This window comes from Notolabrus celidotus, chromosome 19 (assembly GCF_009762535.1).
Source record: "Notolabrus celidotus isolate fNotCel1 chromosome 19, fNotCel1.pri, whole genome shotgun sequence".
In the NCBI taxonomy this organism is placed as follows: Eukaryota; Metazoa; Chordata; class Actinopteri; order Labriformes; family Labridae; genus Notolabrus; species Notolabrus celidotus.
This window is the reverse complement of record NC_048290.1, coordinates 3,870,368-3,893,709: the sequence shown is the minus strand read 5'-3', so window position 1 is coordinate 3,893,709 and position 23,342 is coordinate 3,870,368. Positions and strand designations below refer to the sequence as shown.

Genomic DNA, 23,342 nt, shown 5'->3' with positions numbered 1-23,342 from the left:
AGGAGTCAAACTGGCGACCTCTGTGACGAGGACTATAGCCTCTGTATGTGGGGTGCTTAGACTGCTAGGCCACCAGCACCCCTTGTTGTCCTCTATCTATCTATCTATCTATCTATCTATCTATCTATCTATCTATCTATCTATCTATCTATCTATCTATCTATCTATCTATCTATCTATCTATCTATCTATCTATCTATCTATCTATTTATTTATTCATTCATTTATTTCTAATATGTTTTTTAACCCTATAACAATGATTTATTGTTCTACTGTTTCTTCACTTTATTCTGTTTAATTTGTGTTTATTCTTTTTAACCTTTTGCATTGAGTTTTGTGTTTTGCATTGCTAGAACTTCTTCACTCCTGTCTATCTGTTAAAGGTTTATTCTGTCATCCGAATCCTGGCATGCCTTGTTTGTCAAAGCACTTTGTAAACATTTGTATTTAAAGGTGCTATATAAATAAAGTTATCATTATTTCTCTTTCTACGGTGAAAGTTTATGAATTCCCAAATGAATCAAGAAAAAGAGAAACATCTGAGCTACATTGTGTAAGACTAAGATTAAGACCAAACGTTTGCCCTCTTGCTGTTTTTCTCTGACATGTTGCATATGTTGAGTATAAAACAGGCTCCCTCATAAGACAAAGCAGTAAAGTGAATCCACCCGGGGAGGGTTAATGTAAAACTTTATGGGTTATCCTTTTTTTCCCAAGTTATGTTTACGACCTGACACATTTTCAGTGTTTTGCACACAGAGGAAGAATCTCTTCTTCACGTGTTTGAGTCTTGATAAGGCAACCTCTGGGGCTAAAACTGTGTGAGTAGTGCAGCGATATACCTCAGCCTGCACAAATAAATGACCTCAGACGTGAAATGGTGTGAGACCCGCGGGGAATCCACCACCGACAGAGACTTGTAAAACTGATGGTTTTTCCATGCACAGTGAAAGTCGCGGTGCCTGGCGTGTTAAATCCATTGCATAAGGAACTGGACGCATTTCACAAAGTAACGTATGGAGCAACACTGCAATAAAACTAAGAGTGAGGCAGAAGAGCTAAGAGTAAGATTGAGTGAAAGTGAAAACAAAGCTATTCCACGGTCATGCTCGACTGAGACTCAATGCGCCTGAGTGATTGCTCTTAAGCTTAAATGTGTTTGATGGAACTACGGAGGGCCGGCGGGGATTTCCTGTTCTTACTCCTCTTTTCATCGTGGAATTTCTGTCTTTGACATTAATGTGTTTTTTCTTTCCTCTGTGATTTTTCATCTCCTACCAAACTGCTAATGGATAGCAGTGAGAGCAGGAAAACGACACATCATGTGAAACTGATATTTAGCAGCAGATGGTTGCTCTTAAACATCAGTAATGCCGCACATTAACTCCATGAAGAGTGACTTTACAGGATGGAACTCACTGGTCGTGACTCTTTTGGACGTTTGGGGTCCTCGGGTGTCGTTCTTCATGACGTTGATGGAGACTTCGTACTCCTGTCCTGGTCCAAGGCCTGACTGGACGAACTGGTTCTGTGAGGACGGCAGCGCGCTGAAGACTTTTCCATTTTCTTCTTTCTGTGAAAACATAACGGAGAAGTTGGTGTTAATTTAACACTGAAGGAAACTCTCACAGCACACGAGACTACTGTTAGAAACTCAGGCTCAGGCGAGTAATCAGACTGACTGCAATAGCTTTAAGTCGACACCCAGCATGACAGTGATTTAACAAGTCTGAGTAAACGCTCATTATGGGGAAATAAACACTTCTCACTTTCCTGCTGAGTTCAGAGAAAATTAATACCTCTTTAATATCTGCAAATATGAAACTAGCTGAGGTAAAAATGATAATTTCAACTAAAAGTGCTGACACAGAGCAGACACATGTAGTTAAGCACATACCTGCATTATTTACAGGTGTGTAGGGACCCTGTTTTTTAGGTTTTTTTAAATATTTTCTGTCTAAATAAAACTAAGTGCTGACTGTGGCTTCAGTTTTACTGAAAAACATAAGAATGGTGTCTTCTATCTTCAGATAGGAAGTGTATTATTATTCCTTTTTATGTTTATATCAATCAATCAATCAGACTTTATTTGTAAAGCACTTTTCATGCAATTGTATTGTAAACCAAAGGGCTGCACATTAAAATAATAATGGTAGTAATAAAATAAAAATAATTACAAATTCAAGAAAAAGAAGCCACCTTCATTCCGTCATCCTAATCCCAACTGCAGCCACACCCCCGAACCCACCCAACAATCCAGATGTAAGGTTAAGAACATGATATATATATAAAAAAAAGTTTAAAACTAGTAAAAAATAGTAACATAATAGTTTAAAAATAGTAAAAAGTAGTAAAATAATGAGTTTATAATGGTAAAAAGTAGTAAAATAATAGTTTGAAAAATAAAAAATAGTAAATTAATGGTTTAAAATAGTAAAAACTCAATTTTGAATGAAAATGAATGTTACAATTTTTAAAATGTCTCTCGTTTTTTTGGAAATATGCACTCAGCAATATGTATACTGCATTCCTTGGTCCCTAAGTCTTGTCCTGTAGTATGTTATCATATGTTTATTTGTTTGTTTATTTGTTTGTTTTTCTCTTTTTGTTTGTGAGTCAGTGTGTTAACCCTTGTCCAGTCAGAGTTGTGCTGCTGTATTATAATTTGGGGTAATAAAATAAATAAATAAATGAATAAATACAAAATAGTAATGATAAAAAATATGAATTAAATTAAAAATTAAAAAAGAAGTAGCTGATAAACAGAGGAAATGCTGTCATGATATTTTAAGCAGAAAATATGTTAAATAACATAATATGACAATAACTTCTGGCTTAATTTGAATTTAAGAAACTTTAACAGGTATTCTTTAATAATATGAGTATTCCTTTGAATGATTGTATATTGTCTTTAACTTTAAAACTTCATGCTAATAATGCTGCTGATAAAACAACACAGGAAACTCTTTCTCCTTCAATGACTCGTCAGAAACCAGAACTTATAAAGCGCTGCTGCATGCATCAAATTGAGCTCTGATGACACATCAATCTGCATTACGTAATAGTCATCATCTAACGCAGCACAGAAAATGTGCAGCAGGACTGATAACCGAAGCAACTCGCCGCTGACAGAACTGATGTCACACACAGCCCATCATCAAAATGAAAGTGGAGTTCAAAAAAGGACAACATATTAAAAAAAGTGGCACAAACTCTGCAGCAGCTGAAAAACTTATCAGTTGGCACACTCGTTTACTTTCACTGAATTCCTGGCTCGGAGTCCGGGGCGGCGGATTTACCCGCAGCTCCAGACTTGCGCCCTCGATGAGGTTTTCCATACGTCAGAGCAATTTTAATGGTCTGCACTGAAATAAATCCATGTTTTGCTGAGACTTCCAATAAGCAGGCAGAGCTTATCACCTCTCACTTTTTCCCCTGTCGGTTAATAAAATCCAAAGGAAAGCCTTAGGGGGCGGCAAACTGACCGTGTTGCGGAAATAGATCTCCCAGCCATCAAAGGGGAAGTCCAGCTGGTCCCAAACCACCTCCACCGAGGTCTCTCGCACTGATTTGAATATGAGACCCTGCGGCTGAGGAAGAGCTGGACGGATGGAAACAGAAAAGTAGAAGTTATTCCCACAGATGGATACACTTCACCTCTTTTAGCCCGTGTTTGTTTGAAAATTAAACTACAGTGTTTGTTGTGTTATTACTCCTGCAGCACAGAGACAGCTGATGTACCTGTGGCGACCCTGGCGCTGATGGGAACGCTCTTCTTGTTACTCAGAACAGCGTACACACTGATCAGGTACTCCAGTCCAGGCTCGAGCTCCTTGACCGTGGCAGCAGTCCTGTCTCCTGTGACGGTGAACTCCTGAAGGAGACCACCTGGACTGGTGGGCACAAACGTCACAAGGTACTCCGTCACCAACATCTCATTGCTCCAAGCCAGGTCCACGGTTTCACTGGTGACCTCGCTGACTGTCAGGTCCTTTGGAGGAGACACTGGAAAGAAAAAAAGGCATTAAAAAAAGAGGACTGTGGGTGTTGTCTTGGACTCTTTCTCATGCCCTCAATCCACCATGCGGAGCTGATGCAAACTGCAGAGCCACATCTGGCTGCGGTGTGACGAGCTGCCAAGGAAATGTGCGAACACAGAGCAGACAACGGCGATACACAAACTCTCTTTTTTTATATCCACGAGAATAGTTCCTCTAAAGAAGCTGGGTGAGTGAACTGTGAGAACGGGAGGAAATGACATCACTGTGTGTTTGCTTTTATAGGACATCCAGTTGACACATGGAAACATTCAGGACTCAAGAACTGCCAATCCTTCTTTTGTGTTTCCACAATGAACTGAACGGAGCTTTCTATCCTGACTGCCTCAATGAGTTTAAATCTGATTCTCAAGACTGACCACGCCAAGAGGAGAGAGTTTAGACTGTGGAGCAAAATCAGAGACCATCTAACAGGCGAATACAAGTCTCAAACACTCCACAGTGGAGACCAAGAGGAGATACTCGATCCACACCACAGGGTGGACGATTCACAGTAGATTTTTTATTGTGTGAAGGTGCCTTTTTGTCAGCAAACAACTGAAAATGCACTTGTAAAAGGGAGCACTTCCTACAGGATTAAAAAGCGACATTCGTCTAAGCATATGAACAGAAAAGAGCCTTTAAAGCCTCTCGACAAATTCGTTCTACCTATGATATTTCAGACCATATGTAAATACTAAAACTATATCAAAATATTAGAACTCAACTTCGATCCATTTTCAAATATGTTCAGTTACGTTTTTTAACACGTTTTCACACTGGGTTTTAAGGGCGCTGGTTTAACCTGATAATTATTATGTAATAAATATCCAACCAATCAGAAATGAAACACTGAGTCACGTGCACACATGTTCAACAAAACTACTCCGCTCCTGCTCAGACCATCTCCTGACGTCTCAGCCAGCTCCCCTCAGTGTTGTCTTAGCTGTTAGCTTGTTTGCTAATCACGTACTGTCTGTAATCTGTCTGTGTAGCTGTCTTTGGGACACGGTTGAGATGGGCCGAGGCCGAGTGGCTAAAGCAGTCCCACATATACTCGGTTCACTCACTCATATGCTCCGGACCGGTTCACTAACTTTCCCCAGGACTGGTCCACTTACTTTCCCCAAACAGCTCCGTTTGACACCTGGAGCCGAGCTCCTCTGCGTGCACATACTACACTTCAGCCTCCGCTGCGCCGGGCGTCCCATGGTCCTGATGCCCCGGAGACTACGGAGTGATAAAACTAACAAGTCCTGATTGTGAAGTATTTTGTGACTCAGCACTTAGAGACCATTTGAAATGAATAATTTTCAGATTCTGGAGTTTTGATGTCTTTAGATTCAGAGTCAGACGGCTCAAACATGCAGGCTGTGAACTCTCTCTTGACCTGTCAATCAAAGAGTTAGGCCACGCCCACACAGTCCTGAGAAATGCTCTGACCTGTAAAATAAGCTGTTTTTGAACAGAGTTTTTTCATAGTTGGGGATGTTTATTTTCACTCAGATTTTTGTTGAAGCTTGATTACACATTACATTTACATTACCAGAGTCTTTAAGACGCCAAAAGTGGGTACAGAATATAAGACGTGAGGGGTCAGCGGGTCAGAGTTTGTTTCAGTAGCAGAGTCCAGTTTTACTCTTTGTTTGACTACATGACAATAAATCTGTTGAGTCAATCAGCTGTCGTGAACAGTAGGAAGTATTCCCCTTCTGGTCTTTGAGTGGGGTCTCAAACAAAAACAATCTGAGGGGAAGAGAGGCTGAGATAGCAACAGCACTGAGTCTGTGAACCTTTTCTTCACTGTGTATGTGAGTGTTTTGGTTTGAGTAATCTGAGCTCTTACCTTCTGAGCAGTCCTCTCCGATGTATCCCTCATCACAGACGCACTGACCGTTCTCACAGCGCCCTTTGTCCTGGCAGTTGTTGAGACAGCTCAGCTCTGAGCAGCTCTCTCCTTCGTATCCGCTCTCGCACGCACACTTCCCGTTGATGCAGCGCCCCCTGTTGTTGCAGTTGCTCGGACAGGCGAGCACGGAGCAGTCTTCTCCCGTGTATCCGTCATTGCAGACGCACTCCCCGTCGACGCAGTAACCGCGGCCCAGGCAGTCGTTGAGACACGCTTTCTGACTGCAGTCCTCCCCTGTGAAGCCTTCGTCACACACACACTGTCCATCGACGCAGCGCCCGCGGTTCTGGCAGTTGTTCGGGCAGCTCAGTTCGCCGCAGTCGTTACCTGTGAAGCCTGTGTGACACACGCACCGTCCGTCGATGCATTCGCCGCGCCCGTAGCAGTTTGAGGGGCAGGTCTTGATGCTGCAGTCCTCGCCAGCGAAGCCTTCCTCGCACACACACTGACCGTTAACACACCGGCCTCTGTTCAGGCAGTTACTGGGACAGGAGAGCTCAGAGCAATCGTCTCCCTGGAATCCAACGTCACAGGAGCACTGCCCGTTTATGCACTGGCCTCTGTGGTTGCAGTTGTTCAGACACGCCAGCTGGCTGCAGTCCTCGCCTTGGTATCCGGTGTCACAGATGCACAGCCCGTTGAAGCAGCTTCCTCTGCCGTTACAGTCGTTGATGCAGGTGAGCTGAGCGCAGTCCTCCCCGTTAAAACCAGCGATGCAGACGCAGCGTCCGTCCACGCAGAAGCCGTTTCCATTGCAGTTGTTGAGGCAGGTTTGTTCCCCGCAGTCCTTCCCGGTGAATCCTTCGTCGCAGTAGCAGGTCCCGTTTACACACCGTCCACGGTCGTAGCAGTCTTTGGGGCAGATGAGTTCGCCGCAGTCGAAGCCGGTCCAGGGTTCCTCACACACGCATTCTCCATCTTCACAGCGGCCGCGACCTTGGCAGTTGTTGAGGCACTTGGTTTCCGAGCAGTCTTCCCCGGTGTAACCTTCGGAGCAGACGCACGCACCTCCCACACACTGGCCGTACTCCCCGCAGTCCAGAGGGCAGACCTCCAGAGTGCAGTCCTCTCCGCCGAAGCCTTTGAAGCACTCACACTTTCCGTCCACGCAGCGGCCGCGCTCCTGGCAGTTGTTGGGACACTCGGGTTCAGAGCAGTTGGAGCCCTTCCAGCCGGACTCACACACGCAGCCGCAGGATTCAGAGCTGTAGTTTCCGTGACCGTTGCAGTAAGGTTTGGTTCCCACGTCACCTGGGAGAGAGAGAGAGAGAGAGAGAGAGAGTAAAGACATTTTGTATCGATGACTTGTTTGTGTAACAACTGGAGCAGAGTCGTGTGGAAAGAATCTGTGGTGGTGTGGTTGAGTTATTCTGAAGCAAATCAACGCCAAGATTTTTGGGGACTTTATGAAACCCAATCAGCTTGATGAGGTTTATCATAAGAGCGACTTTCCTACTCACTTCTATGGTTGATATAAAGCAGCAAGCAGTTAGCTAGAACCTTAAAACGAAAAGCAAAGATTCAAAACGACAGAGTTAAGTTTTAGGGTTACTTCTGTGCAGGACTTTTTTTTTTAAGTTATATTTTTGGCCTTTTTGCCTTTATTTGATAGGACAGCTGAAGAGAGACAGGAAATGTGGGGAGTAGAGCGCAGGGGAAGACATGCAGGAGATGGTCGACCAGCCGGGAATCGAACCGGCAACCCCTGTAGCCTCTGTATGTGGGGCGCTTAGACCACTAGGCCACCAGTGCCCCAGGACTATTTCTTAGTTGGCTGTAGTTCCTCTTTTTCCAGCCTTTAGAGCTACGCTGACTAGCTTCTGGTTGTACTTTTATATTTTTTGTACATTCTTACTTGCAAGAAAGTAAAACAACTGACTCTTTGAGATGTAGATTTACTCACTGAAATTCATTAGTGAGGTTTAGGGAAGAGGTGCTTCCTGTAAAGAGCTTGCAGGAGGAGTAGGAGACGACAGTTTTTGTCTTGATAATGCAAACTAGGGGTGTAAATTTCAAGTATTTTCCACGATTGATCTTTGGAAATGTTAACGATCAATTATCGATGAATCATTAAAAAAAACGTAAAAGTTTTCCATGTCAAAAACGATGCCAAATGCGTTTTTTCCCCTGAATCAAATTTTCCTTCACAACACGATGTGTATAAGTGACAGTATTGAATAGCTATGGATCGTATTGAGGTGTTCAAAATGTTAAACAAGCTGAATATCAACGTGTGGAGCAGGCTCATGATCTCTGCAGATATACAGTCATAAAAGTGAAGGCTCAGACTTCAACAAGGGCACTGAACAGAAACATGTCTTAGACTCACAGTGTCCAGTTTTCTGTCTACTCATTCTTATTGAGAAAAATTAGCATGTGAATGTGGTCAGGTGTCAACCGGGTCATAATCAGTCCGGCGGCGGAGAAAAAAAGCGCTCGTGGAGACCTGTCACTCAGCTGAGCGTCTCCTCTGTGAGCAACACCAGCTGATTCACATTGAAACATGCTTTAAACTTCAAACACCTCCCTGATAGCTGAACGAAGTATGAGACCACATGATGTTTGTTCCACTTGATAGAAAATCCAAACAAAAAAATGTGAGTAGTGAGCTCGCAGGGTGAAGTGTGTTTGCAGTCATGTTTAACAGGAAGCTCCTCTGGTCAGTGTCCCGAAAAGTTCAGGAGTTCACTGCTTTGTGAAACGGATTTAAATCGCTCCAGGGTTTTATTATTCAACAGCCTGCCTAAAAGGTCAGCGAGGACAATAAAAAATCTCTCGCTGTCATTGATATTCAGAGTCTGTGTGTCATCTGAGCCACACAAAGCCCCATTCAAAAGGTAACAGAGTTGTTGGGAGAATCAAACCCACACACTGGATTCCAAAGAACTCCTCAGCAAATGAGCTGAACAGATGTCGTCATGCTGCAGGAGACTGATACAGTTTAAGGAGGATTGTTAGTGAAGCTCTTGAGAATTATACATTATTATTTGAGCACACTGTTTGTAATCTGTAGACTGATATATGTCAGGTAGAGAAACCTCACACCAGGGTTTACGTTAGCTGGGATCTTCAGGATGATGAAGGTACGTATCGTCTGCCAAAATATCCAATATGGTAAAACTGTATTAGTCCAAATACAAACAAGGCATGTTTTTCCTCTGAAACTAATGTGAAAAACTGGGACCTTCTTGTATTTGAGATTGCATATTTCCATGCTAACACACTTTTTGATCGACGTAGCGGCACAGAGGGAAAAGTCAGACCTGAATCAGGCTGTCAAATCTTCTCAACCAAAGCAGCAGAAAAACACTTCTCTGATTTTAAAAGTGCCCAACATCGATCAGCATCACAGCCTCCAACAAGGTGATCAGGATGAAGTCTAGAGGAGAAGAATTTACATCCCACTGAGTGACAGGAGGGACGGGGAGGACTCTGCTGCTTGTGCCGTCTTTAAAGATGGAAACAAATATTTGTTTACTGTCACTTTTGGGAACGGATGCATTTTAACAACGAAAAAAACATCTAGTAAAATGTTTGTCCTCTTGCTCTCAGCACAGCAGGTTGATTCTCACACACTCTTTGTAAATGTGTGATCAAATTAAGATTGTATTTCTGGTTCATATAGGTTTTTGGGCATGTATGGCTTTTTAAAGCACACCGAATAGTTGTTCTTTATGGTCACAATTCCTAAAGGCTGATTTATACTACGGCATCGAATCAATGGCGTAACCTACGCTGGAGGTCAGCATAGCTCCTGTACCTACGCAGAGGCCTACGCATGTAGCTGACGTGAAACCTCCTCTAAAATGTGCAAGGCGTAGAATCGACACGGACCGCAAGCCCTGTGATTGGTCCGCTCTGTGGCATTGTATTTACAGCATTTACAGCACTTCTGGGATCCCCGCTCATCGGCCGCACACCTGCCGTACATTTCATCTCCTCCTCTCTATTCTTCATGTAATCATGTCTGTATGATAAACAGCAACATGTATCAGCTGTAGATTAACATAACATGCTCTGAACTGCTGTGGAAAAGTAAACAGAGATCGTAGCGGGGGGGCCGGAAGGAGGCGACCGGCTATCAGAGAGACCGCACTGCCCTAAAGGTTTCGGCGGGGAATTGCTGCGCAACACAGACACATCGACACACAAGTATGTGGTGCTCATGTCCGCGCCAGCCCCTGCTGGGCGACGCAGAAGTGTAAATCAGCCTTAAGTGTTCCCAGCCACTTTAGCCTACATAGAAATGGTCTACCGTAAACTCTTCCTCTCACCTACCTATAGCCTGAGCACTGCAGCAGCCTCCGTCAACACTGCACTGATCTCTCAACGCTGACACTTCTCCCTCCAGCATCTCCAGCCGGCTCATGAGGTCTTTCAGGCCGGGCATGTCATCGGTACATCCACAGGCCCGCCGTGGTACATTGATGCGATGTGTGAACACGATCTGGTTCTCCCCATCCACCGTGTGCTCAGTGGTTTCATCGCCCAGGGAGTTCGGGGCATCATTGGGGAGCAGCTGCGTGCTCTCTGGAGAGTCCAGGTTCACTGCACACAGAGAGCTGGCAGGGACGTTGATGTTGTAGACGTGGTTGAAAACCACAGGATGGTCCGCGCTGGGGAGGCTGATGTTGTGTTCATCTGTGGGCGTTAGAGTCTGCCGTCGATGCCGCAGGATTTTCTTCACAAGCCCAGCGTGTGATGAGCTGATCACAGCGGCGGTGATGAGGAGGCAGCCCAGAAGGCCTCTTGTACCCATGCTAGACGTGGATATAGTGGGATATATTTCAGCTTGATTAAAGGCCCGTCTTGGCTGGTGGTGAAGGATCTGAAAAACAGAAAAAATATACATGCCATTGATGATTTGATGAGCTTATACTTATACTATAATGACACAAACTACAACCAACAATCAGATGGTGGCCCACAGCTGGAACATTAGAATAAGGTCCAAGACTGAAGTCATACAAAAAGAAGGTTGAGGTGGAGAGGTGTGCAGAAAAGTATACCATGTGTGATTACATTCAGTGTTCCTACAGAAATGATCAAATGTTGTCATCCTTGTTAGTCGGCAGCAGAATTACTAGTCGGTTGAACAAATGATCAATAATATTATTACTGTAGGCCCAAAATGCTGGTCATAAGTTGTGTCTAAGCTTGCCATAGATACTGCCACAAAGGTATGATGCTCTTCTCAGCTGTAAACAGGCTGTGTCTGGTTAAACTTGCATGTTACCACTTGACTGGGCCAGTGTATTATAAAGAGGACTGAAGTTTGGTGGTGCTAGCTCTGCAAGTGTTAGCCACACCCAGCAAATCAATTTGACATTGTTGACCTGCAGACTCTGTGATTCTGTGTCCGTTTTGACTGTTTTCTGAGCATTTTCTTTTGAAGTTATATTTTTTGGGCTTTTACACCTTTATTGATCAAGTAGAGGACAGCGGCTAGCGTAGGCAAGGGGGAGAAGGTGGGGGAATGACATGTGGGGAAAGGGGCCGCAGGCTGGAATTGAGCCCGAGCCGCCTGCTATTTGGGCACGCAACCTTCCAGGCTAAGTCTGCGCCCTCTGAGCGTTTTCTTACCTTTAGTTAGTTAATTAGTTGGTTAGCCATGTAATTGTAATTTCAACTCCTTTGTGTTCGACTGCTTGAGGTGCCCCACCTCCTGCTTTCTCACCAAGATACCAGGTACTTTTGTGTTTTAAATTGTGATGTTGAGACCTCTTATACCTCCCCCCTGGATACACAACCCTGTCCAGGTGCTGATACCTGCAGCAGACAAAGGGTGTGAAGCATACCTTAGGGGGCGTTCCTCAGGTATAAATGTTCAACTCTACTCCATGTTCGGGGTCTTTCTTCATTCTGACACCTGGGGTGTTGATTGACCTTTTCTTTGCAAAGAAACTAAAAAACCTTGTCGGCTGGCAGAAGTCTCTTTTTCATTCTTCACCAGGAGCAGAAAACCTTCACAACAGCCAGGATTCAAATATCAGTTTGCACAACTTGGAAATGAGTCGCTTCGGAGCATCCCTAGTTTATTTATGAACTGTTCTATGATCTCCAGCTTATATTAGTGTGTTTACAAAGAACTTTATTTTTGCTCAACTTAAACGGTTTCACACACACCGGCAACATCTGTCCATTTCTTCTACTGCACACAGAGCGGTGTCTCCCGCCCAGCCTCCTACCATTCCTCTTTTCTCCAGGTGTCTGATCTTATCATAAAAAGAACATCTCTTTTTAAAAGTCTACAGTAAACAAAGACATGACTGCTTTGTTCATTGTCTTTAAACTTATAGAACAGGGTTTGTACTGCCAAGATTTATAACCAGGGGATTCTGCAGTATAGAAAAAGCTTTAACATGCAGAGTCCAGTTGTCTTGGCACATCCACTGCTTTCCTTGAAGCCCTACACATCGTTGAGAAGTATCAGCTGTTTCTAATGTAACGACATGTATAACATAAAGAGCTGCAGAGTATATCCCATACACTGGGATTTCCTTCTCACCCACGACTCTCTGATGACTTCATGAGCTGGACACTAAAACGCTATAATTTGTGGAGGCCAGAGGAGAACTAATGACAGGCTTCTTCCTCAGCGTGGGAAAGCCTCCTTGGATTACTCAGTGCTGAGTTTCCAAAGGATCTGAGTAAGCACTGCATGCAAAAACAATCAATAGAGAAAAAACTCACAATGACTCTTCAGAGTACTTGATCTTTGCACGTCCTCGTTTGTGGAAACCTACTGGCTCTAAGAGCGTTTTTATGAAGGATGAAAAGTTGGAATATTGGGAGGGTTACAAATGTTTTCCCAAAGTGGAAATAAACAACTCAAGATGAAGTTTCATTTTTGTGTATTTTTAAACCTACGCAATCTTGTGTTGTGAATATCTGCAACTCAAACAAGATGCAAATACAGACCAGGCGGGATGTTCACCCTGAGTTCACATGCATACCTGGACCTCTATAAAGGGTTGTGTTCAGATCCTTTGATTGGTCTCAGAGCTCACACATGATTAATGACTTCCAGAAGGGATTCGTTCCTGCAGTGATAACTGAAAAGATACGTGATGCATCTGGACTTATGTTCTCATGAAGACTCCTGGAAACTTCCTCAGGAGTCCACGCTGAAGCTCGACTATCAAGTTTACAAAAGGAGATGTTCAACTAAGGTTTGCATCGTCATGCTACCATGACGGCACTCTCTGCTTCTTCCTCTGCCAAAAGATTATCTTTCAACAAAGACATATTTCATCTTTCAGAGATACTAAATCAACAAGGATCATCGCACCTGCACGTAAATCAACAGGTCCATTCCAGTCCGCTTCTTTAAAACTGACACAAAGAATGCAACACAAACTAAGGAGTAAAAATACCGGTCTGCATCCAGGAACAAAGATGCTTCAATTTAAGCACCATATTCAAGATGGACCACTCCAAGAATTTAGACCACCAGAATAACATAATATCTGTCCAGAATCTGAACTATTGTTATTGCAAGTTTCAGCATAACGAGTGCATCGCAAGGGACACCACGTTTAATACCAAACAGGTAAGTCGTCCTATGAGGGCGGCTTGATTATGTCTAGAATTCAAATCCTTACAGAAGGTAATTGCTTCCCAAAAGAGACATTAAACAACTGTCAAACAGCCAATAAATATGAGGTCAAAGAGAATGATGTCCACATATGATGTGCCCAAAAAGATTGTCTGAAAGTATACTACTACTATCCGTCTCATCACTATCATCTCTCTCTTTCTTCATCTCCCTCTATCCCTCTTGCTCTCCGCAGATGTGTGTCTAACATGAGTCTGGTCCTGCTGGAGGTTTCTGCCTGTTAAAGGAAGTTTGTCCTTGCCACTGTAACTTGCTAAATGCTGCAAAGTGCTCTGCTCATGGTGGATTAACATGAGATCAGACTCTATACAAACATAGTAGGTCTAGACCACTCTATGTCAAATTATGAACAGAGACCCAACTTCAAGACAGGGTAAGACTCAGTCTGACCCCACCTTAATCCATCATGAGCATTGCACATCGCAGTATTTAGCTAGTTACAGTGGTGAGGAAAAACTTCCTTTTACCAGGCAGAAACCTCCAGCAGAACCAGACTCATGTTAGACAGCCATCATGCCTCGACTGAGCTGGGTCTGGAAAGACAGATAGAGGGGAGTAAGAGAGAGAAGTGATAGTGATGAGACGAGTCGTAGAAGCTGTTGCCGCTGGAGCCCAGCACGTCCGTATCAGCTGGAGTCCAGATCGTCCACAGCAGGAGGACGTCTACTGCAGCTCAGAGGAATCTACGAGACAATGGAGCTCAGGGACTCCAGAAAGGTCTATGGTTAGTAACTTTCAATGGGACAGGCAGAGTTAAAGTAAGTGATGAGGGGGTTGGGGGGAAGGGGGTGAGCTAGGATCCCAGTGTGTCAGTGTGCCAGTTCCCCCGGCAGTCTAGGCCTATAGCAGCATGACAAAAGCTGGTCCAAGCCTGATCCAGCTCTAACTATAAGCTTTATCAAAAAGGAAAGTTTTAAGTCTACTCTTAAAAGTGGAGAGGGTGTCTGCCTCCCGGACCCTGACTGGTAGATGATTCCAAAGGAGAGGGGCCTGCCTCTCTCTCACTTCATCTCTGTCTATCAGGAGTCTGGTCCTGCTGGAGGTTTCTGCCTGTTAAAGGAAGTTTGTCCTTGCCACTGTGATTTGGAGGATTAAGATGAGATCAGACTGAGTCCTGTCTGTAAGATGGGACTGGATCTTATCCTGTCTTGATGTTGGGTCTTTGTTAATGATAGAACATAGAGGACGGTCTTGACCTGCTCTGTTTGGAAAGAGTCTGAGGATGACATTTGTTGGGATTTGGTGCTTTATGAATAAAGATTGATTGATTGAAGTCACTGAGAAACAGATAGAAGGTATACCCATGACCAGACCCAGACTTCATCTAACAGCCTGCAGGGGATTTAATTTTTATGGTATTAGACTGCTGACACCATAACTGCTCCATTTACATACATGAACACACTTTATATATTTCAATCTGACATTTAAATCTAAAAGACGTCTCCAAATAATGCTGCAAAGTGTGTTACATGGCTCGGACTGTATGATGAAATGATGTGAAGTGACCACTTAAAGTCCCATGTTCCTCAGCTCCAAACTTTGTTTCTGTTTTTCACATTATTCAGGGATATGTGCAGGTTGGGCCGGTGTGTATTCATGTTTGTTCCAAAGTATGAGGAGCTGTTCTGCACAGGAGTTCTCCTGTGAGGAGCGTTTAGGGTTTATATTTGGGAGTAAGCTGTAAAACAGATTAAAGAAGCAGAAAATGACAGTTTTCAGATCAGTGAGATGAGTTCTGGGCAAAAGTTTGGAGTATGAGAGGAGCACTCAGTCTGCTCTCTCTTCAGGTTGTTGTAATGTGTTTGTATTTAAGAGACAAGCAGCGTTATGTAATGTTTATGACATTTGTCCACTTTAATCTCAGCCTTCAGGCTTCACTATGTAGGAAGACTCCCTCCCATCAATCCTCTTTCCTCTCCTTTATTATCTTGACCTCTGACCTGCTCTCTGACCTCACCTCTCTTTCTTCACGCGCCGCTGACCGGCGTGTTTTTCATGTGTTTAAGACACAGATATAAAAACGAGCTTGAGTTTCACGAGGTCTCGCACATCTGGTGAGTGCCTGGTTGAAGATGGGTTACGTCTGCTGTTATAAATCAGGAAAGTAGTTCTTCGAAAATGTCTCTGACCTGCTTCCAGAAAAAATTTACAAGACTGGAGGAGTGATAATTTGAGGTTTTAGGGGTGAGGAATGTAATCTTTAAAACTCATCGCAGGGCTTCAGAAGTGTTTCATAGACTCATAAGGATTCAAGTTTTCCATGGGGAGGAGGATGGTCAGGGGTGAAGTTTATATCTGCAGGTTTATGAGATCTTATTTTCTACTGACAGAGATAACCTCATGATGCACGCCTGCAATCTTTGTAAAGAATAAATAAGAAGTTAATCAGAATAAAAGATGATTTAAATTTGCAAAAAGAATCTGTCTTTCAATAAAAGAAGTCAGATCCAGCTTCCAGACTTCCCTTACCCAAGGCTGAAACAGATGCAAACTCTGTGACAACTGAAAGCATGTTTAGAAAACAAGAGATGCACCGATGCATCCGTTGACCATCTGTGTCGTCCAATATTAGCTCTGCTGACACGCATCACGCCATCGGCAAACAATGTGCAATGCACCTTCATTTGTAGCCGGTGTTTTCAGCATCTTTATTGCATTGATTTAACGCTGTGAAGCTTGAATACCTAACTACTGATTCAGAGGAGAGGTGGTTTTACTAAGCTGAAGGAGTCAGTGGACAAACTCTGATTTGTTTCCATGATCTAAAGTGAGAGAAGATGCGTGAGAGTATGACATCGTCTCTGACAAAGATCAGCAGCAGGCAGTTTGTAAGACGTGTTCCAGTCACAGTTTAAGAGGGAGATGAAGGAGGGACTACAAGCAACAACTTAAATGCATCAAGTCTTAAAGGGGAAACAGACGCAACAAGTTTTTCAAAAGTAATGTAAGAAACAGAAGTGACGGTACGGCCTGTGGTTACATTTTTATTCTTAAGTGATGCTATAAAGCAAAGTTTCAGGAGCATGACCACACCTCAACCGCGCCTCTTCCTGCACTCTTATACACGACCAGTCAAAAGTTTGGACAAACCTTCTCCTTTAAATGATTTTTATTCATTGTAATTATTTTCAACATTGTAGATTAATACTGAAGACATCAAAACTATGAAATAATCTGGTTTTGCTATAATCTGGATTACAACAGTAGTCAAATAGGGCTATCCATTGTGTACTAACCCTACCTCTGAACAACACAACTGATGGTCTCAAACACATTAAGAAGGCAAGTCATTCTAAAAATGAACTCTTGACAAGGCTCATGTTAATTAGAAACCATTCCAGGAGACCACTTCATGAAGCAGACTGAGAGAATACCAAGAGTGTGCAAAGCTGTCATGAAGGAAAAAGGGGGCTACTTTACAGAATCTAAAATATAAAACATATTCTGCTTTGTTTAACACTTTTCTTGTTCATTACATAATTCCATATATGTTCTTTCATAGTTTTGATGTCTTCAGTATTAATCTACAGTGTTTACAATAATTAAAATAAATACAAACCCTTGAATGAGAAGGTGTTTCCAGACTTTTGACCGGTCCTTTCCTTCTCTTCCGCTTTCGTTCTCACGTTCTACGTAGGACTCTAAAGGAGTTTCATCTTGCCAAGGAGCTTTCTAAACCAACAAGAACTTTGAAGCCTAATTCATGATCATTATTCCAGTTAAATGAATAAATAATTGTCAAGCTGCATCCTGTTGATGGCGCGGTACTTGCCAGTGAAAGATCTGTTGTCAGCTCTGATTTTTACATTTGCAGCGTCTCCAAAAGAAACACGGTAATAATGATTTAACTGATTTGTCCAGCATTTTCTTTTTAAAAGTAATTTTTGGGGCAATTTTGCTTCATCACACATGACAGTTAAAGAGAGACAGGAAGTGAAGGGAGAAGAGAGAGTCAGGGGAGACATGCAGCAAAGGGTCGTGGCCGTGATTCATACCAGGGACTGCTGGGACGAGGTCTGTGTCCTCTCTGCTGGAGGGTTAACAGGCGACCTGACACAGAACTTTTCTTAACAAAGTCTCAAAGTGTTTCACAAACAGCCAGAAAATACACAAATTATAAATACAAGAACATTGGATAAAAAAAGCTGAAAGCACTTTGAACCCTGCCTCTGTTTTATTCTTGTCTTTTAGATATTTCATCTTTTTACATTTGCTTTTATTCTCCTATACTCTGTTCTGTTCTTTGCAAATGACTGTTCTTGCTTTTTAATGCCTGTTTTGTTCATAATGTGTATTTTCTTGGTTTTATCTTGCACTTTTAATCTGCCTGTTTTGATTTGCTCTTGTTCTTCACTCTGAAACACCCCTTATATGATTTCTATACCACCATGATTTGATACAACAGTCCTTCATCTTCCTCCTCAGACGCAGCACACTAACTTCTATGAGTCTAATACAGCCTGCGGTTGAAATAACCCAGGAATACATCACTGAAAGCAGCTCAGAGGTTGAGCGAGGACATTTCATTCGACGACGCGACATGGGAAGACAATTTGGCGAGAAAATTGAAATAAATATAACCTGTTCTCTAAGCTATAATCCAGAGTTGGTGTAGCGTTAGTGCTCTTCCCCCATGCTGGCAGAGCTAAGGGAACTTTCCCGCGTGGAAACGGGAAACTGGGAATGTTGGCCCTGCACTGAGGACATCTGTTTTGCCTAGTCAAGGAAAAAAAAGGCTCACATAGTTGTCCACACGGTGCCTGGGCTACCCCTGCAGTCACTGAAACCTCTCCTGCATGCATGATATAATGTCTGACTTGTTGTCTGTGATCATCTCTCTTTGACTGACTGCTTCTGAAACAGTCAGATTGAAACATCTCATGAGAGCAGCTTCAGTGCAGCATGTCTGCTCTGCACACACCTCTTATGGAAAACAGTTGTGTGTCCGACTGCAGCATGAAAATACATCTGATGCATCTGCTCTGTTTGCTCATCTGTGATGTTTCTGCTCTTTTACATGCCACGGACGGAGCGGTTTGATTCTCTGAGCATCTGGAAATCATCTCAAGTGTGAAAATTGGACTAGTTATTACTGCAAATACAACAAGACTCCACTGCTGCACAATTATCATAAAGTAGAGCCATTAATATAACAACCTGAGCTTCATGCGTCCCCAGGTGAGCTCAAACAGGATGCTGAATTTTGTTTTTATTCGTGTTTCTTGTAAACGAAGCAGGAAAGTTTACACATTTATAATAAGAGTCTTTGTTTTGATTGAGGTGAAACATACGGCAGCTCACTCCTAACACTGTGATTAATAAAGAAACACACTGAGTGTAAGGGAAAATAATTATAATGAGCTTTTCAGACTGAGCTTTTTTTGATAAAGCTTATAGTTAGAGCTGGCTCAGGCTTGGACCAGCTCTTAGTTATGCTGCTATAGGCTTAGACTGACACACTGGGATCCTATCTCACCCCCTTCCCCCCCAACCCCCTCATCACTTACTTTAACTCTCCCTGTCCCATTAAAGTTACTAACCATAGACCTTTCTGGAGTCCCTGAGCTCCCTTGTCTCGTAGGTTCCTCCAGCTGATACGGACGTTCCAGACTCCAGCGTCAACAGCTTCTACAACTCGTCTCATCACTATCACCGCTCCCTCTCTCTCTTATTCTCCTCTATCCCTCTTTCCAGACCCAACTCAGTCGAGGAGTATGGCTGTCTAACATGAGTCTGGTTCTGCTCGAGGTTTCTGCCTGTTAAAAGGACGTTTTTCCTTGCCGCTGCAACAAGCTAAATACTGCAAGGTGCAATGCTCATGCTGGATTAAGGTGGAGTAAGACTGAGTCTTATCCTGTCTTGGTGTTAGGTCTCTGTTCATAATTTGACATAGAGTGGTGTAGACCAGTGGTTCCCAAAGTAGGGGTCGTGAGACACTGATTGGGGGGTCGCAAGACGCCTTCCAAAAATCAATAAAAACTTAGAATGATCTAAAATTGCATCTTTCATCCTTTTGTTGTAAAAACAGATACAAAATTTGTAGCCAAAGGAAATGATCCTGCTATAGCCTTCTTTAAGTTACAAAGATACCTGTAGGTTTTTGGATTGGCCTACTAGTTCTGTGAGCAACATTTAACCACATCAGGACAGTGTGGGTCTCCATTCTCCGGCACTGTTATTTTGGGGGTCACCGAATAAAAAGTTTGGGAACCCCTGGTGTAAACCTCCTCTGTTTGTAAAAGCGTCTTGAGATAATGTTTGTTGTGATTTGGCGCCATACAAATAAAGACTGATTGATTGATACTGAAGGTAAACATTTCATATCTCAAAATAATGAGAAAAGGTTTCTAAGTATCTCTAATTGACCTCTTATTCCTGCATAATGATGATTAAAAAACAACAACACTGATTGTTTTTGAGAGTAATGTTGCGATATTAGATCTGAAACTCCACAGAGAGCTTTTAACCTGCTGAGGAAATGGTCAGTAAGTGAATAAAGAGGCAGAATAGGAGCGAGTTGTGACTGAGCTCTGCAGCTGCACTCAGCTTCGTCGTTTCAAAGACACACTGACGTACTGGACGCAATCAAATCCTGCAGCTTCAGATGATTTGTTCTTTTCCAGCGTGTTTATAATGAAGGATAAAAAAGGTGTAAATTAATATTCCTCCGCTGCTAATTACAGGGAAATGCAGCTTCTCACAGAAACGCCATCTGTGCACATTTCTCCTCATGACCAGCACACCTGATTCTGGACGCCCTGGCAGATTTACAGCGCTAAAGGCCGAGCACTGACACAGTTGGAGCTCACACTGAACCGACACACTTACATGATCATGTACAAACATTTATTGAAGCTGTTAAATGATCTCAACTATGACTCAATCTGCTCTTTCTGTCTCAGGAGAAACAGCGACATGACTCATTTGGGGAACAAACCGGCACGGAGCGAAACTATCACACATTTTAAACCGTAAAACTCAAAAGGCGTGTGATGCTGAGTTATGATCAACCCCTGGCTCTTCGTGCAGAGGTCACGCAGAGGGAAACAGTGCAGCACGAGCCCCGGGGGAGCTGCAGCTACCAAACCAGCTGTCCCTCTCCTCTGACAGGGGGTTTGCTCATTGAGACACCTTCCTCACTGCTGCACAGACACATCCCGGGACACACGGGGCACAGCAGAGGGGCAGTAAAACACTCTGACGTGAACTGGATGATGTGCATTTAAAGAGGAGTTAAAATCTGAGCTGGATGATTATCTTCCTCCTCAGAGGGAGTATTTCTTTCCTTTAAATCTACTGTAAGCCACACTTACATTTCAATTAAGCGGAGCTAATGGACTGAATGGATGAAGTAGTTTTTCTCCTAGCCCACACCGGTAAATCCTGCCACCCACTTTTCCCTTTAATTTAATCTCCAAGATGGAAAAATGACACAGAATGAAAGCTGAATTACATCGCCCGGGGTAAAGTGATGAATCACCGGCTGCAGAAACCTCACCAGACAGAGCCACACACACACACACACACACACACAAGGAGATGAGGAGTTTTAAATATTTTTGAAGTATTGATCTTCGACCCAAGGAAAGATGATGGAATATTTCTGGCGTGAAATGCGCCTGGCTGTGCCGCCAAGGCGATCAAAGATGAGGGGTAACTCTTCCACGTGTTCAATCCCTCACTCAGTAGTCAGTCATCACTTCAGATCTGTGCACACTGGCTCCTACGAGAGTCTGAGTGGAGGAAGAAGTTGCAGTATACACCAAGAATGCACGTCCAATAAAGTCTAATCGATGCCTTCTGGTGTCGGAGGAACGTGCACGAAACAGAAAGCTACAACCGGAGACAGAACAAGCGTGTGTGTGTAAGTGTGACTGAAGAGTTGTGATTTAATACTTCAACTATTTAAAGAGTGTTAAAACAAAAGATTCAAGTCAAGAAAAGTGACATTTATCAGGTGAAATCAAAGCATATTCCAATCAGAAAATTCAAATATCTCTCTGGGAAGGTTGCACTCACATCCTTGCAAATGATCCATGCATCTTCTTTGTTTAAAACTCCACATGTTGAGTTATTTGCACACAAGTCCCTCTCTATTAAACCCAAAGTGTTTTAATAAAAGGATGCAAAAATCAAATTCCTACCTGTGCTCCTGCAGAAAGGTCCCTGCAGACGAGGCGAGTCTCTCCTCCGAGTACTTCACGCCTTCATCCGAGCCAAGAAAACGATGCTCTGCTCCGTCTTGCAGCCTCTCCTGTAAGGTGGACGCTCTGCCAGTCTTCCCTCAGCCGGCTTCTTATCCTCCCTCAGCGCTCACAGCTCAGCCTGGAGTTCAGCTCGTTCACTGACAGAACGAAAAGAGAGAGAGTCAAAACCAGACACAGAGAGAGAGGGAGAGGGAGAGAGAGGGGGGGGGGAGTAAATGAGTTTTAAACTGTGAGGATTGTTTTGGTCAGACCCCCATTGCTTTAACTCCAACCCTTAAATAGCCGTCATCCACCCTCCCTCCCTCCCTCCTCCTGCAGCCCGTCTTCCCTCCCTCCCTCCCTCCCTCCCTCGCCTGCTCTAATAGATGCAGAGCTGGACCTTTAAATGAGATGCCAGTGTTACTGGGAGTCATGACAGAGCGAGCAGCGCCTGTGGTTGTGCTGTAAAATTAGAGGGGGAGAGCCGGGAATGAGAGGAAAGTGAAGTCAGAGTGCAGACAGCAGTTTCCCCTCATCCATATTCACTTTGCATTCAGGATTCAGGATTTTCTCTGCAAGAATCTTTATGTCATTGTTGAGGAAACTCCCTCATTAATCATGCATCATCACCACTTGTTCTGAGCCCGACTCCGTCACACACAGTGATGGATGTCTGCAGCAGCTGAGCTCACACTTCTTACACGTGGTAGCGCTCTTAATTGAGTAAATCTGCAGCGAAATCCCAAATTGAATTCTTCCAGTTATTAGTGATAAATCACGGGAAGCAGAACTCCAACAGCGAGGCCAATCTCTGAATCCTGCAGGAAATGCTGATACACTTCTTTTTTTTTTTTGTGTTGCACAGACAGGATTACATTCTCATATATTTAACAGATGGCGTGGGCAGGAAACAGACACTTTTTCACCATCATGTCCAGCTGTCCTGGAATCAAATGAAAGCGAGCTGCAGTTGGAGATGTGGTGCGAGCGGTCGCTGGTCTCAAACCTGAAACCAAAAGCACGACACAAGTCGAGGTCTGGATGTAGAAGCAGGCGACACGCCAGCATACGGGTGCAGTTTAGTCTTAATATGATTAAATGAGGATAAAGTAGCAGCTTAGATCTTTAAAGTGAGTCTGTGGGGTTAGCTCAGAGGCCGAAGACATGCTAGCTTGGTGGATTAAAAAGTGTAGATTGATCAGGATCAATCAGATCAGATGATTTCAGTTGATTTATTTCACATCCTCTTCAGTCAAAGTTAGTTCAGTGTCAGTCTGACTTCCTAAAGCTCAAGGTCTTGTTTTTAGAGATGCATGTTTTATCCAACAAACTGTCCAAACACAACTATTTCAATCTGTTTTTCATCGACTGGTAAAAAAGGAAAGAAATCATCAAAGAGATAAAAATCGACTTAGAAGTTTTTGACTCTGGTGCCTTGAAAGAAGTCATAACCATCTATTACATGTCATAAAAGGTGATGATTTATCTGGTTTTGATTAACTAATCATGCAAACTGTTATTCAAAGAGACTTTTCAAGGATGCCGTGATATTAACAAACGCCATGAATTCACCAAAACCTTGGCAGATC

At 43.3% G+C, this 23,342-nt stretch overlaps 1 protein-coding gene across 7 annotated transcripts in view; it reads right to left on the bottom strand.

Moving 5' to 3' along the window:
• The window catches only part of zmp:0000000846 (tenascin), an 89,787-nt gene that overhangs the window by 26,233 nt on the left and 40,212 nt on the right, over positions 1 to 23,342 (bottom strand). For all 7 annotated transcript variants that reach the window (XM_034709298.1, XM_034709293.1, XM_034709295.1 and 4 more), the window contains exons 4-9: positions 21,712 to 21,911; positions 10,225 to 10,774; positions 5,884 to 7,197; positions 3,742 to 4,005; positions 3,486 to 3,601; positions 1,420 to 1,573 (exon numbers count right to left, since the gene is read on the bottom strand). In XM_034709298.1, the coding sequence (XP_034565189.1) occupies positions 1,420 to 1,573; positions 3,486 to 3,601; positions 3,742 to 4,005; positions 5,884 to 7,197; positions 10,225 to 10,705 (2,329 nt within the window). In that variant the 5' untranslated portion in view covers positions 10,706 to 10,774; positions 21,712 to 21,911. The remainder of the gene's footprint in view (positions 1 to 1,419; positions 1,574 to 3,485; positions 3,602 to 3,741; positions 4,006 to 5,883; positions 7,198 to 10,224; positions 10,775 to 21,711; positions 21,912 to 23,342) is intronic.